The 14,787-nt window shown below is 40.5% G+C and overlaps 1 protein-coding gene across 1 annotated transcript in view; it reads left to right on the top strand.

The window, feature by feature from the left end:
• POLN (DNA polymerase nu) overlaps positions 1 to 14,787 on the top strand; it is a gene marked incomplete at its 3' end in the record, with an annotated part of 116,627 nt that overhangs the window by 97,149 nt on the left and 4,691 nt on the right. The window contains exons 16-17 of the mRNA XM_006030901.3: positions 8,533 to 8,590; positions 10,544 to 10,621. Of these exons, the coding sequence (XP_006030963.1) occupies positions 8,533 to 8,590; positions 10,544 to 10,621 (136 nt within the window). The remainder of the gene's footprint in view (positions 1 to 8,532; positions 8,591 to 10,543; positions 10,622 to 14,787) is intronic.

The raw sequence follows: 14,787 nt of genomic DNA, 5'->3' as shown, positions 1-14,787 counted from the left end.
GATCCACACTAATGTGCCTATTCTCTTTGCACTTACACTAGAAAATTTGGGCTTATAGTTATCTATCTGTGATAGTGGTGGAGACTAACTTTTTGAGAGCATGGCTATATGACAAAGTGTCTGAAACACAAGACTTTGTGACCCGTGTCTACAGAAGCTGCCTTCATTTCTGTAAGCCATTAAGCTACACCAGTGCTGTTTTGAAGGTGCTAATTTTCCTAGGTGAGGTCCTTGTCTTCACCATAATCCTGTCCCCACAGCAGAGGATATCAAAATAAATTGCAGATATGAGCAGGTTTATGGCAATCATTAAATAAGTGTATGGTTTGACAGTACAAAGCTAGCCTTTTTGGTTAATTAAAAACGATTGTTTTAATATGGCAGTATAGCTGTTTTAATATAGCAATAATACATTAAAACTTCTATACTTTCTTTTAATTTATATTTTCTCATATAAAACATGCACGTCCTTCCCTCCCCACCCCCACAAAACCAGGTGGGAAAATTTGAGTGCACATTATATGGAGATGACACTGGTCACCAGGGAACCATAACAATGAATGCTGCTAAATCTCCAGGTATCTGGGGATCTGATGTGTCAGCTAATATGTTACCACATGCTGGATCAGGCTCATGCATAGAGTCAGTCCAGCAGTGAACCCAGCATGGTTCAGTTGTGGACTGAACCTCAGGCCCCAGTTGGACCTGGTATATAGCCTCAGAGCCAAGATCTCTAAACCTCAGGTACTTACCTGTAATCCAAGGTAAGAACTTTTTTCCATCTTTAAGCCTTCCAAAAATAGGGCATGCATTATATTTAGAGGTGTACTGTATGTGAGAAAATACAGTAGTTTAAAACTGTATTAAGTTATTTATATAAAGTTTACAAAGCTTACATAAACTACCTTTCTTTACAGCTGTTTATACATTGCTATATATGATCACTTCCCATTACAGACTGTGCTCTTTAATGGCTTACTCAGATCACCTTTCTCCAAGTCTATCTAAAGCACTTAGAATAATGCAATTATCTGTTGCATGCAGCCCACTAGCCCACTTTGTTTTGTCTTATGTTTCTCTCTTCCCATTCTACCTGGCAACAGCAGTGACGCTCAGTATTGTGCCCCTCCAGGCAGGAAACATGACAATATCTGTCAATCAGATACAGTACAATACAATATAATACAGTCTAGTTTACATCTTTCCCTCAGTTGTTTGCTTCATATATGCTGGCAGTTGGGAGAAGCTATTATCACGATCCTTTGGTTCTTATAAACTTTCTTATTTTGTGTATTGACAAAAAGAAAGTAGGTGAAATGAAGACAGAAAAGAAGAGTTGGAATGGGAAGAAGGTATTGCAGGAGAAAATCAGATGGGCATTACAAAGCAAGCCATTCCTTCTTAGCTCTAGGCCCTGAGTTCAAGAAGCAGCTCTGCTTTCCAAGAGCTCTTTTATCCGTGTCGCAATGAATCCCAGTAACATCTTTTCCCCCCTGGGATACAGGTGCTCTTTACAGGCTATGAGATTTAAAGTCCCAAGGGTCTGATTGTCTCAGCAGTGCTATTATGCTCAGCCTCCCCTTTCCCTGGTTCTAAATAGGAGAATTTGCCAGTTCTTTGTTCCCTCAACTTCTTTCTAAATAGAGCACTCTCATTGAGGGTCTGTAAGGGCTCCTTTTATTTCAAGGAAGAAAAGTCCTCAAAGAAAGACATTGCAGTCCAACCAGCTTTTCTCTGGCAAGCAAAATGCTGTTTATATTAAACAGCATAATTTATAGTGGCATCATCAAAACTGGTTTGCCTCAGGAAGAGGAAGTTTCCTGAATAGTTCTCCAAAAATTGTGATTCCAGAGCTGTGTAGGTTGATGGTAGGCTCTCATGATAGGAGCACAGATATCAAGAACTGCTTTTCTACATGCTATATGCTGCACTAGAGAGACACAGGACAGAGAGTATCTTACTGGCTATTTTGAGCATGTCTATAATATGTTAAATTGTGCTAGGAAATGCTACTGTGGAAATGCATCCTGTCTACTCATTTCCACTCCACACATGATAAATTTGGAAAAAGGTCCTATAGCTATTTTTAGCACAGCACTCAGGCTCTCTTTCTTGGGCGTGCTCACAGGAGTGGCTACATGACATTTTTTTGGCATGTGGCACTTACAGACCAGAACAAGTGGATGGGGGCATACTTTCACAGTGGCACTCCTTTGCACTGTCCATTGTGCCCAATGTGGCCCTCTGATTCTTGGTTCTAATATTGTGAATCTGTTCATCTGTCTGGAAACTGGATCCTTAGATGTCCAGGCCTAGATCTTCATTTTGCCAGCCCAGAAAACCAAATTCCAATATCCAATATTAGATATTAGAGTAGAATTACTCTAATATCTAAAGACCTGATTTTCAGGAGTGCCTGTTGCTGAGGAATGCCTGTGGCTGAGGCTGTAGTCCCAGCCATACCACAGTCACCATCTCTCACTTGCGAGAAGAGAAGGATACTGACATTTATTTCTACTTCCTTCACTTTTCCTCATAGTCAGTGGCTTATGATAAATTCTTTCTTGGTATATAATGTGACCACTTCTTCTACATGTGAAAAGTATCTCCTGTGTACAACAGTTGGCATTCTCTCTTTTTATGACAGCCTAACCACAGACCAGTTCTACTCTAAGAACTTTTTTACTATCTAGTGTGTTCAAGGGTTGCCACACTTGAATCTGTGGGTGAGTTTTCCCCTGGAGCTACTTCCTTTTAAAACCATGCATTTAATAGCTCTAACTTCGGCTTATAGGGTTGGAAAGATTAAATCCTTTATCACCAATTTTGTTTTCCCAATCCAATAGTGTTCTACTTTCACTTGGAAGCTATCCCAAAACCTAACAGACCATGAACATTTGTTTCACTGACCATATGTATAGCCAGAGTGATGAGCTCTCTTCTGTGAGATAAAGGGCTTTATAAAGTAGGTGCTTAAATTTCACTTTTGTTTGCAACTATTCTGTAAATCTAAGCACTTTGTTTTGAACACTGATACAAGGGCTGGGAGATGTGATACCTCTACTGCTTATTGGCTAAAAGTCCATGCCTATAACCCATAACCAAGGTTTGTTAAAAGTAATTTCTTCCACAGGATGTCCACCCAAAGAGTTAGGAAAGTATCTGTTTCCTTGCTCTATTTGGGAAACCATCTGGTCCAGGCCCACGCATTTATTTGCTCGCATGTAATTTGGTCCCAATATTACTAACAGATTCTATATTTGGAAAAGTGATCCTCCAAGAGCCTTTTTAATGTAATCTTTCCCAGGAGTTTTTACCATTTACTACAACCAGTGGTAGTTTGAAGCTTTAGATGGGCAAAGAGGGACAAATGCATGGCAAAGGAAGATTAGACCTGGGTAATCAGGCGTGTTATGCTCTTCTATGAACAAACTCCCATGAGGTAGGGTAGGTATACTTCACTTAATCTACTTTTCATCAGTCTTTCCTGCTTTAAAACGGGTTTGGCAACATTTTGGAGGTGGGCAAGGGGCAGCGCTTTAACTGAGCTTAGTACAGCATGGACAGCTTCTGATCTGGCCTGTGCATGCACTGCTGTTGTCACCACTCCTGCTGTGGTACCACTGCCACTTTTCTTCACTCCCAAGTCAGAGCTTCCCGCAGAAGTTTCCTGCTGCTGAAGCCTCCTGGCTCTGCAGGCTCAAGAAAATGGCTCCTTGGGCCAAATCTGGCCTGTGGACCATAGGTTGCCAACCCGTGCAGAAGTTCTTAAACTGAAGGGAAGGCAATGAGCTGCACTGTAGTACTACTGGCAGTTCAATCAGTTCCTCCTTCCCATAACCCTAACAGTTCCTATCCTTCAAGGTGAGATGGGGAGGAGGATTATGAGCAACTGGGTTACCTGTGAGTAACTTTTTTCCATTTTGAAAAACACTATCTAGCAGGTCTTGCACTAGCAGTCTGTACAATTTTGTGGCTTTGTCATCAGTGAAAATGCATGCATTTTTTAATTGCCACTAGGTGGCAACTGCATACAAGTCCAATAATCTACCTAGGACTGCAGATGCGCACTAGGTCCAAACTCTGATGCTACTATGGTGACTTTGATCGCTGCCATACTTTCCCTGGATGCTGAATCTTACAGAGATGACTTTGGAAAGAACTTGCATCTTTATGCAAGTTGTTTCACAAAGACCTGTAGAAATGTGAATACCTAATAACTATCTCTTACTCTGTGCAGAAGGAGTCACTGTGGCCAATACACAAAGAACTGGATTTTCCAAATAGTCTCATAGTATTTATTTTTTCATCCTTCTGTAGTACAATCTTTTTAGAGCAGTGGGAGATGCTTATCCAGCTTAAGGTGGAGGCAGTAATGGCAAAGCCCTCATTTGTATTATTTTCCTATGGCAAATGTACTGCTGCAGGCAAGGGACAGTTTTCCTTTCTACTTCAGCAGCAGCCATTGTCCTTAGTCCTGAATTATCTCAGAGACCCAAGCTTTTAGTTCTCCTCTCCTCCTTAGCTGAATTGTGTGAGTGCATCTTGGCACACAACATGACTAGTGATGTGTCCCCATTTTGAGCAAATGTGTTTTTTAGGAGAGAAGAGACAATTGTTCTTACCTTTCTTCAAGAAAGAGAGGGAGAAAAATTTACCTCTAAAAAAGGGAGAGAAAAAGAAGAAAAAAGAAAGAGAAATACAAAAAATCAAAGGAGATGCATGACAACTTCAATAGAAGCATATTAATTACTTACTCACTTTTGTGTTCCTTTGCTTTACACTCTGAGGTTTGGGTACATGCCTAACAATAGCAACAGCCCGTGAAGTGACAGGATCGACCACCATATCGGTGTCTGTGCAGAGTAGTGGAACCTGGCTTAGCCAACAGATGAAGTAAACAGCCAGCTGCCACCTTGCATCTGCTCAGTCTAACCTCTTTGCTATTTTTAAGTTATTTTTTTCTTCCTATGTCATCTCTACACTGAAAGTCTAGCGGAACTAGACATGCTCATTTCAGTGAGTGGTTTTAGTCAATGCTTTTAGTTTTTAAAGAGCATTTTCTTTAGGGCTCTAGGCCAATGCTGGGATTCAGCAGCACTAAATGCTCACAGAAATAATTAAGCTCTGCCTTGATTCTGCTTGGGAAGCCATCTCCTCAGTCATTTCTAGGCCCTCCCTTTACTTTTTTTGACTTAGCTGAATCTTTCTATGTCCGTTTTGAAGTTCTTAGTCTTCAGACATGAATGTGAATTTAGTTTTTCTCTGGTTAGTGTGCACACTTTGGAGATCAGTATGCTAAAGGTGGCCAAATTCTGGCTGAAGGTAACCACAGAAGAGGCTGAAGTGGTTTTGCTATATTGCTGTATTTTTCTGGTTTGTGCACACATAACGGTTAGAATGTAACAGCTCAAAATGTACATATGTCCATGGCCTGAGCTGTAGTGGAGAGGGCAAAAGATCCGGATGGCCTTTTGATTCCTCTGGTGCTACCTTGGAATCCCATATGGGTGAATTCAGTAATGATCTCCTAGGAGTTGGAGACCCTGAGGAAAAGGGGGGTGAAGACTTTCATGATGGCTGTGTATACTTCTGGATAGTAGATCCAGCAATGGATCTACCCATGCTGAACTGGTTGGCCTCAGACAGATGGCAGTTGGGGTTTGCCAGTTTCCACCTTGCTATCGTTCCCTGCTTCACCTCTATTTTCTGCCCCCTGCCTCCCACAAAGAAATTTCTGATTTCTGTCGAATAAATTGTTGGGAAAGCAGGGCTACAAGAGAGGCTGGCATACTTGACTTCTCACTGACTTCCAGCAAAGCAGTTTATGAATGGCTCCTGTGAACATAGGTGACGTGGGGGGGCGGGGGGGCACAGGGGGACACATGCCCCCCCTGAGATGTGCTGTCACTGGCTTTTGTGGCGGGTGGTGGCCCCCTGCTCACCACCCCCCTCCCTGCCACTGACAGGGCAGGCAGCGGCTGTGGGTGGTCGTCACTTGCCACTCACTGCCATGGTGCCCCACCAGTCACAGGAGGCACCAGTCGTACATGCCTGCGAAAGTATTAAACCAGTATAACTGGGTGATAACTGCATGTCATTTCTTACTGTAGTGCAATTTTACACTGATACACAAGTTGTATAGGCTGTAGTAGCAGGGGCATCTTGCTACTACAGCCCAGACATGTGAGTTCAAGCCCTGCTTTTGTAGATAACCTTATCCCACATTAGGGCATAATAATTGCATCTCAGAGGATGCATCTACACGTGCATTAATGTGCTTTAGTTAATGCACATTAAATCAATTACCCCCATTATGAGAGTTCCTGTACATGAGTGTGGAGACTGCTCCAATGCTCTGTAATTACAGTGCATCAGAGCAGACTTGATTAATCAATCGCCATGCTCCAGCAGTCTCCTGTGTCTTAGGTATCAGTGTCCCCATGCTTCAAAATGGCGGTGGGGGGTGCTTGAACTGAAGCTTGTTTGAAGAGTTTTAGTTCAAGCACCGCCACCATGATTTTGAAGCACAGAGATGCTGATACACAAGACACTATAGTGTTTTAATTAAAGTGGCACTTAGAGCCACTCTAATTTAAAGTGCCACTCCCTGTCACCCTCAGAGCATTTTTATAGATGCCTATGATTTTTTTTTTAGTGATACTTTAATGCACATTAAATAGACTAAAAATGTCCTGAGGTACTAGGAAAATGCACATTAAGCATCACTTAAAAACCATGCTCTTTAGTTAATGTGCGTTAGCCTATTGAAATATGCATTAGCTAAATAGCATGGGGTCCCTGTAGACATGCAGTGATGCTGCTCTGACATGCTGTAATTACAGTGAATTAATTGAGTCTGCTGGAGCATGCTAATTAGCACACTCCAGCAGCCTCAGTGTCTTGTGTATTTGGTGTCCCCATGCTTCAAATTAGTGGTGGGGGTGTCAAATGAGCTTTAGTTAAAGAACCCCCGTTGCCATTTTGAAGTATAGGATGCTGAATGCACAAGACACTGCGGGCGCTTTAATTAAAATGGCTCTCAGAGCAGCTTTAATTAAAGGCCTCTCCCTACCCTTGGAGCATGTGTAAAGATGCCTATGGTTTTTGTAGTGATGCTTTAATGCACATTAAAATAGGTTAATGCACATTAAAGTTCACGTGTTGATGCACCCAGTATAACATAACATGCTTGCAGTATGGTACTGAATATGTAAATTTAGAGGCTGTTCAGTCACCTTTTTTGCGGTACGCAAACCTCTGAAATCATCATGTTAGCACTGATATTGAGGACCAGGATTAGTTTTCCTTTTTGTCTGTTTCCATTATTATGATTTTAATTTAATTTACTCGTTAGTTTGCCTGGTTGTGAATTTTAAACTGCATAGTGACATTTCTCTTTTTAAAAATGCACATTCCTGGTATTCTCAAATCCACAAACATTACGTAATTTTGGTATGTTCTTCTCGCTACTGAACTACTTGCAGATAAGTTATCTGAAATTATAACAACTGAAGTTGACACATGTTACCACATGCTAGATGTTACAAATTACAAGTTAGTGTATGCTTCCTGTCTAGATGATAGTGTGTAATGTCACAAAATAGCAAGAAGTTATCATGGGTGGCACATTTTGCACTTTGCTGACAGATATGTTACTGGATGCAATCATTCCTATGAGCCTATATCTCCAGAAATAAAAGCTAGTCTATTAGCTGCTGGTTATATCTAGGCTTACATTGTGTTCTCCACTGATAAGACCAGATACCTCTCAACTTTTTATCTTGGTGGATTTCATAAACCTACTGAACAACCCTTAATATATTTTTTTTATACATTAAAAATTGCAGCTGTAGAATCTGGGACAAACTAATGGAAGCTGCAGAAGAAGCTATGCCTCTAGCTTAGTGTAGGAATCATAGACTCTTAGAAAATTAGGGTTGGAAGGGACCTCAGGAGGTTATCTAGTTCAAGCCCCTCAGAGCAGGACCAGCTCCAACTAGATCATCCCAGCCAAAGGAATATGAATTGCACACGCTGTCTAATTGAAATCAGCTTGTTTGGTGCTACTGCTTCTGCAAATTATATTTGAAATAAAGCAGGTTAAAACAAAAAATTGCTTACTGATTATGGTTTTGATGCATCCACAAATTATGTTCAAGGATAATCTTTTTTTCCCCTATATCATTCAGTCATACTCCCCAAACTTCAGACAGCTGTTTTACAATTTCTTGAGACTTCTGAGGTTTTTACTTGAGTCCCATCTTTACAAATAGCATGACTCAATCAGCAATCCAGTCTGATTGATTGGAGATTTCATGGTAAAGAAGGGCAAGGAACTCCCAATGGCTTGTGCAGTCACAGGATAGTAGCAGCACTCAATGCTCAGATTAACAGGTGATGTTGCTAGTATTACTGAATATGTGACAAACACATATGCTAATGGCTTATAACAAATATATTTTTGTTTTCCTAAATTAAACTTTAAAAAAGCATTTTTAGTTGCTATAAATATTTACCCTTAATTTACAGAATATTCAAGGCATCTCCAAGCATCCCATTCAAATTATTAAGAAGCAGTACATAAAAGGTACATCAGCTATGTTTTTATTTATGTAGCTTCATAAAATGCTGACATATTTATCAAAACATTTTACTAAATGAAATGTTTTTATTTTGAAACAGACCCATGTCTCAGACATCCTGAAAGAGTAGATTCTCACTGCATTGTTTATAATGTTGTCTTTTAAACTAATCTGCTTTCTTCTGGTTGCTCCTTCCAAGGGGGTTGTTGCCTCTTTATTGATCTATGTAAGCAAGCTCATGAAATTAATGTTCTGTACTACTAAGGTGTTTTCTTGTCCCTAACTTGTGGTCTTTTTCCCCAGTTGCAAACTTGCATAGTTGTAACCAAATGAAGTTACCCTGCCTTACTGTAATAGAAAACTTAGGAAGTATTCTTTGTGTTTTCATTTCAGAAAACTTCTCAAGGGGGTGTCTTTGCTAGATCATACAGGTCAGACTAGCAGCCAAGGACCAACTTTTCCTTTGAACAGTAGTCAGACAGAAGTTTTATTTGATAAGGAAGCTAAGTTCAAGCAAAGATAGCACACACAATTCTAGCATGTCCTACAAAAGCATGGCCCAAGTGATAGGCAGAGGGCTGGACCCTACAAGTAGCTGCTTAGGACCACGTTGTTGGGCTCCTGCTGTTTTGTTGCTCTTAAATGGAGTGGACCTTTGCATAATGGGGCCACCTTTCCCGAGATGGAGAAACTCACTTACTTCCTTCTATTGAACTATACACTAAGTGAAAATATAAAGAAAGAACAGATTTTCAAATAAAAATCTTAATATAAGTCTCTATTTGTCAGAAGAGAGAACTTTCAGGGCAATTTGTTTTTATTCTGTCTTGTTCTTAACTATTTCATAGTGTAAAAAAAGTGGATGTAGGTGGATCATGTGCTACATGATGCGTGTGTCTACATGCTTGCCTTACTGCAGAGTAGATTAATTAGCTCTGCAGTAAAGTGTCACTGTCTACACATGAGCTGGTACTAAGCTGCAGTAAACTAATTAACTCTGCTGTCAAATAGTATTGTGTGGGAGAGCACTATCTTATGATGGAGTGATTTACTGCACTGAAATGCATGCATAGATCTTGACTGTGGACATAAATTGTGCCCGGTCTGCCCAGTGAGCCACCGGGAGCCTGCTCCACCCTGGCTCAAATTGCTGCTGTTCCAGGAACATGTGTAGATACTGTGCCCAGGAGCAGTTTACTCCAGTTCAAACTGTTTTGGAAGTTTATTTCTTTACAACTAGGCAAGTCTAACATCAAGCTGGCCAAATGATTCATGAATCATGGGCCCTTTTCAAAACCATATTTTCTAGTTCTCTTTTGCAAACTTCTCCAGATGTTGTATTTTCAGTTAGTAACAATCAGTAGTAAGAAAATATGCTACACTTCAAGCAACCTTTTTTATACCAAAATTAGGATTCCAATTATGCATTCAGTAACATTTCATTATTTCATTAGTTATTTGTTGCACTTCCTTTACCTTTTGGACTTCAGGCACTAATATTTGGATGTTCAAAGGAGCTGCATGTTCTCAAAATTTACTCCTGTGTTTAACACAAAAATAAAATATAATTTAAAAAATCACTTAACCTTAGCATTCCCTTCTACATATGCCTCTTTACTCACTAACTGACATAAAGTAACATTACTAATAGTGGATGTTCGGTGAGGTATTCTAGTGTTTTTGGAAGAACTGGTTTGGTAAAAGAGGTGAGGAAGGACTGGCATCTCTATCGGCTAAAGTTAAGGTTGGTGAATATGATTCGTTATCTACAGTAGTTGTGGTGGTGATAACATGTGAGCCATTGAACAGAAGGCTGAGTTGTTCAATTTGTGATTTACTTTTTTATAGTTCTGTCCAAGTATTTCATGTTTAGCAATCTTATCTATTTTACAACAAAGGATTTTACATTTTGTTGTTTCTGTGATATAGTATATGGTTTTTCCTATCTTTTTCTCTAGGAAAAGACAGTGAGATAGTTACTATTTCCCCAAGGGCCATTTTTGTTTCAGCCAAAGGATATACATTTCTAGCAGCAGGTAAGATAATCCTCATTATTATTGCTATTATTTAATAGCTAGAGTCCTATGATCTCTGCTTCTGGTTGTCTCTTGAATGCCACTGCATCTTTACTAAATTTGCTGTGAAAACCTAGATTAGACACTGGCCAGTTATTGATGTTATGTATAGATATATCTTCAGGAACGGTTAGACTGTTACGTTCTGGCATAGCTGGCTTGCTTTGAGGAAAGCCTTAATGATCTTCAATATTTTGAAGCCCAGGGATTCTTCACCAAGAGTATATCTATATGCATGACTATAGCTTTTGTAGGAATATATGGGCTGCTGTGAGTTAAAGCTATCAATAACAGTGTAACTGTGACAAGATGGAGCTTGGCACAGGCTGCAGCCTTGCCCAAGTAGCTGTTCAGATACTTGGGCACTTAGCTTGCACTAATCTTTAAACTGCTACAGCTATACTGCTCTGTCAAGTGCTTGCTTGTGTGCACCTATGTGTCTGCCTGAGTTGCAGTCTGGAGACTACAGGATAGACATACGTGGTTCACCAGCCATGAAGCATAGCAGCCAGTTTCATGGATAATTAGCCAGCTACTGCTCAGATGTCTTAAGGAATTTTTTGAGGTAGCTTGCTTGGAATTTCATTAAAGATAATGTAGATGAACATCATTACAGGGTTTGTTATACTTTCATTTGTCTCAGACCACTAATTCCTTCAGTTTCTTCTGTGAAGAAGGATAAGAAATGTTTACAGTCTATTGGATTTGGTTATGGGAATTTTTGGTCAATTAGGTGGCTAATTGCATGGAACAGTGCTCATCAGTGAATTTGAGTTTGGTAATAATATTCTGAAACTTTCACCATTCATGCAAAAGTTTGGGTTGTATACAAAACAAATTTGAACAAGAATTGTACACTGGAAAATGCTCTTTTTTCTTTTACATAATAACTGCTTTTTATTTATATATCTAGTACAGAAATGGCCAGGAATTAAAAAATATGGGAAAATAACTTTTAGTGTCTGGTAACTGATTTTTTTATTTGGTTGAGTCATAAGAGTTTGAGAATTACTAGTTGTTGCATACAGAGTCATTTTTGAGTAACAAAAACAGTTTTAATAATTATAGAATCAGAGAGAAATAGGGCTGGAAAGGAGCTCCAGAAGTCCAACCTCCTGCCTGAGGCAGGATCATTCCTATCCAAACCATCCCATACAATCCATAGTCTAAACTCTAAATGAGACTACCTTTAACCCTGACACAACATGGACCTGACACCCTAACCTGCTACAGGTAAAGCAGGGGAACCCCAGCAGCCAACATCCTGTTTCTATGAGATGTTGTCAGTATATGTTCAAGATATCCCAGGTAGAGGGCCACACCCCCTGCTAGAGAAGAAGCAAAAACACCCAGTCCATACCCATCTGACCATGGGGTAAGTGAAAATATAGAGAATATATTCCTTCCTGACCCCAAATATGGTGATTGGTCTGACCCTGAAGAGAGGGGCAGGACCCTTTAGCCAAGAACCTCTGGTTTTGCTGGTAGTAGGGGAATCAGTACACCCCAGCTGAAGTCCCCAACCTTGGCTGTAGTTGACACCCAATGCTTCTTTCTGTTCTACTGTCTCACTATTTTCACAGTGAAGATTTTTTTCTGGATCTCCAATCTAAACTTATTTTGCTAAAACTTCAAGCCATTGGTGCACATTCTCTCTGCAGCAAGAGGAAAAAGATACTTTCCCTCTTCTTTATGGTAGCTCTTCAAGTATTTGAAGACTGCTATCATGTCCCCTCTTAAGAGCCTTTTCTGCAAGCTGAACATGCCTAGCTCCTTCAGCCTTTTCTCCCATAACTTGTTTTCCAAGCCTTTTACCATCTTTGTTGCCTGCCTCTGGACCTTGTCCAAGTTCTCCACATCCTTTTTAATAATGGAGGCCAGATCTGCACACAGTACTCCAGATGAAGCCTAACCAGTGCTGAATAGACAGGCGCTATCACTTCCTGTGTCTTGCACCTAATACTTCTATTGATGCATCCCAGAACCACATTCACCTTTTGTGTGGCTGCATCACACTGCAGTCTCATATTGAGTCTGCGATCTACCAAGACTCTCAAGTCCTTTTCCATAGAGCTGCCATCCAGCCAGATGTTATCCATTTTATAGTTGTCTTTTTGATTATTCCTCCCAAGGTGTAACACGCATTGAACTTCATCCTGTTAGCTCTAGCCCAGCTTTCCAATCTGTTGAGATCCTTCTAATTGCATTTGCATCCTTCAATGTGTTCACAGTCTGTCCCAGTTTTGTGTCAGCTGCAAACTTGCTCAAGAAGCTTTCTCTGCTAGCATCCAACTCATTAATAAACAGGTTGAATAGCAGGCCCACGACAGACCCCTGCGGGACTTCACTTGACACCTCGTGCTATTCTGACATGGACCCATTAATAGTTACCCTTTGCTTGTGGGTATTGAGCCAGTTTTCTATCAACCGTGTTGTAATTTCATCAAGCCCATGTTTCTCCGATTTGTTTATTAAGGGATTATGTGGGACCTTGTCAAAAACCTAGCTGAAGTCCAGATGCACTATATTCACAACATGTTCTTCATCCACCCAAGTAGTTATTTTATCAAAGAAGGAGATAAAGTTTGTTTGACACTTGTTTTTCATTAATCTATGCTAGCTGTTTATGAACAACTTTTCTGCCTCCAGATGCTTGCAAATGGCCTCCTTAGGGTATGTTCCAGTAACTTCCCAGGTACTTAGGTAGGTTAAGAAGTCTGTAGTTCTCTGGGTCCTCCTTCTTGTCTTTTTTTTTTAAACAGGGGCACTGTGTTGGCCCTTTTCTAGTCCTCTAGTACTTGGCCCATCTCCCATGACTTCATAAAGATCATTGCCAAGGCTCCTCTCCCAGTTACTTCAGTATCCTGGGATGAAGTTCATCTGGCCCTGCTGACTTGAATTTATTCAGACCTATCAAAAGCTCTCTGACAGGCTCTCTTGTTATCTCCTCCTTCAGCTTGCCCTTTTCCTTATCCAGATAATCCTTATTAGGTGTCTGGCTGCAGCTTAATTTTTTTGTGAACACTGGAACAAACTAGCTGTTGAGTAGCTCTGCCTTTTTTGCATCTTTGGTTAGGAGTTCCCCTTGGCTTGATAACAGAGGACCCACAGCTTCGTTGGTCCTTCTTTTCTGTCCAACATACTAGTAGAACCTCTTCTTGTTGTCCTTAACCTACTTCAACAGGTACAGCATGTTCTTTATCTTTGCCTTCCTGATTCTTGTCCCTGCAAGTTGTTGCTATTTCCTGGTATGCTTCCTTGGTGATCTGTCCATTATTCCATTGCTTGTATGTTTTCCTTTTGCATTTGAAGCATTTTAGAAGCTCCTCACGCAACCATATTGCTCTCTTGCCATTCTTCTTGTGCTTCTATCGTATTGGGACAGTTTCTTCTTGGGCGTCCAATATTTTGCCCTTTAGAAGTTCCCAGTCCTCCTGGGTGCCTTTGTTCTTCAGTCTGTCTTCCCATGGCACCATGCCTATTAACTCAAGTCGTATGAAATCTAGAATCCTAATTTTGCTGACCTCATGCTTTGCCGGTCTCAGTATCTGGAATTCTATGATCTCATGATTGCTTCCTCCCAAGTTACCCATCACCTTTACATCCTCTAAGAGTTCTTCCCTTTTTGTCAGGATAAGACATAAAATAGATGATTCCCTAGTTGTATTCTCCACCTTCTGGAACAGAAAGTTGTCCTCCACACAAGGTAGGAACCAGCTCAATATTTTGCTTGGCTGCATTGTTCTTCCAGCAGATGTCCAGGAAAAGGAAGTCTCCTATCAATACCATCCCATAGCTTTTGGACAGATTTGTGACCTGCTTGAACATGGCACATCTACCTGCTCTTCCTGATTTGGTGGCCTATAATAAATTCTCACCATTACATTGGTGCCACATCTTTCACTTTTCATCTTCACCCAAATGCATTTTGCTTTGCTGTCTTACTCCTGAGAAAGTGTCTGCGTTTTTGACATACAAGGCAACACCATCACTTTTGTTCCCAACCCTGTTCTTCTGAAACGGTGTACAAACCTCAATGTTGACATTCCATAGATTCATAGATTCATAGATGCTAGGGTCGGAAGGGACCTCAATAGATCATCGAGTCCGACCCCCTGCATAGGCAG

The sequence above is a fragment of the Alligator sinensis genome, unplaced genomic scaffold, assembly GCF_000455745.1.
Source record: "Alligator sinensis unplaced genomic scaffold, ASM45574v1 scaffold1051_1, whole genome shotgun sequence".
Taxonomy (NCBI): domain Eukaryota; kingdom Metazoa; phylum Chordata; order Crocodylia; family Alligatoridae; genus Alligator; species Alligator sinensis.
Note: the sequence above shows the minus strand (reverse complement) of the source record. Positions and strands in the feature narration are given on the sequence as shown.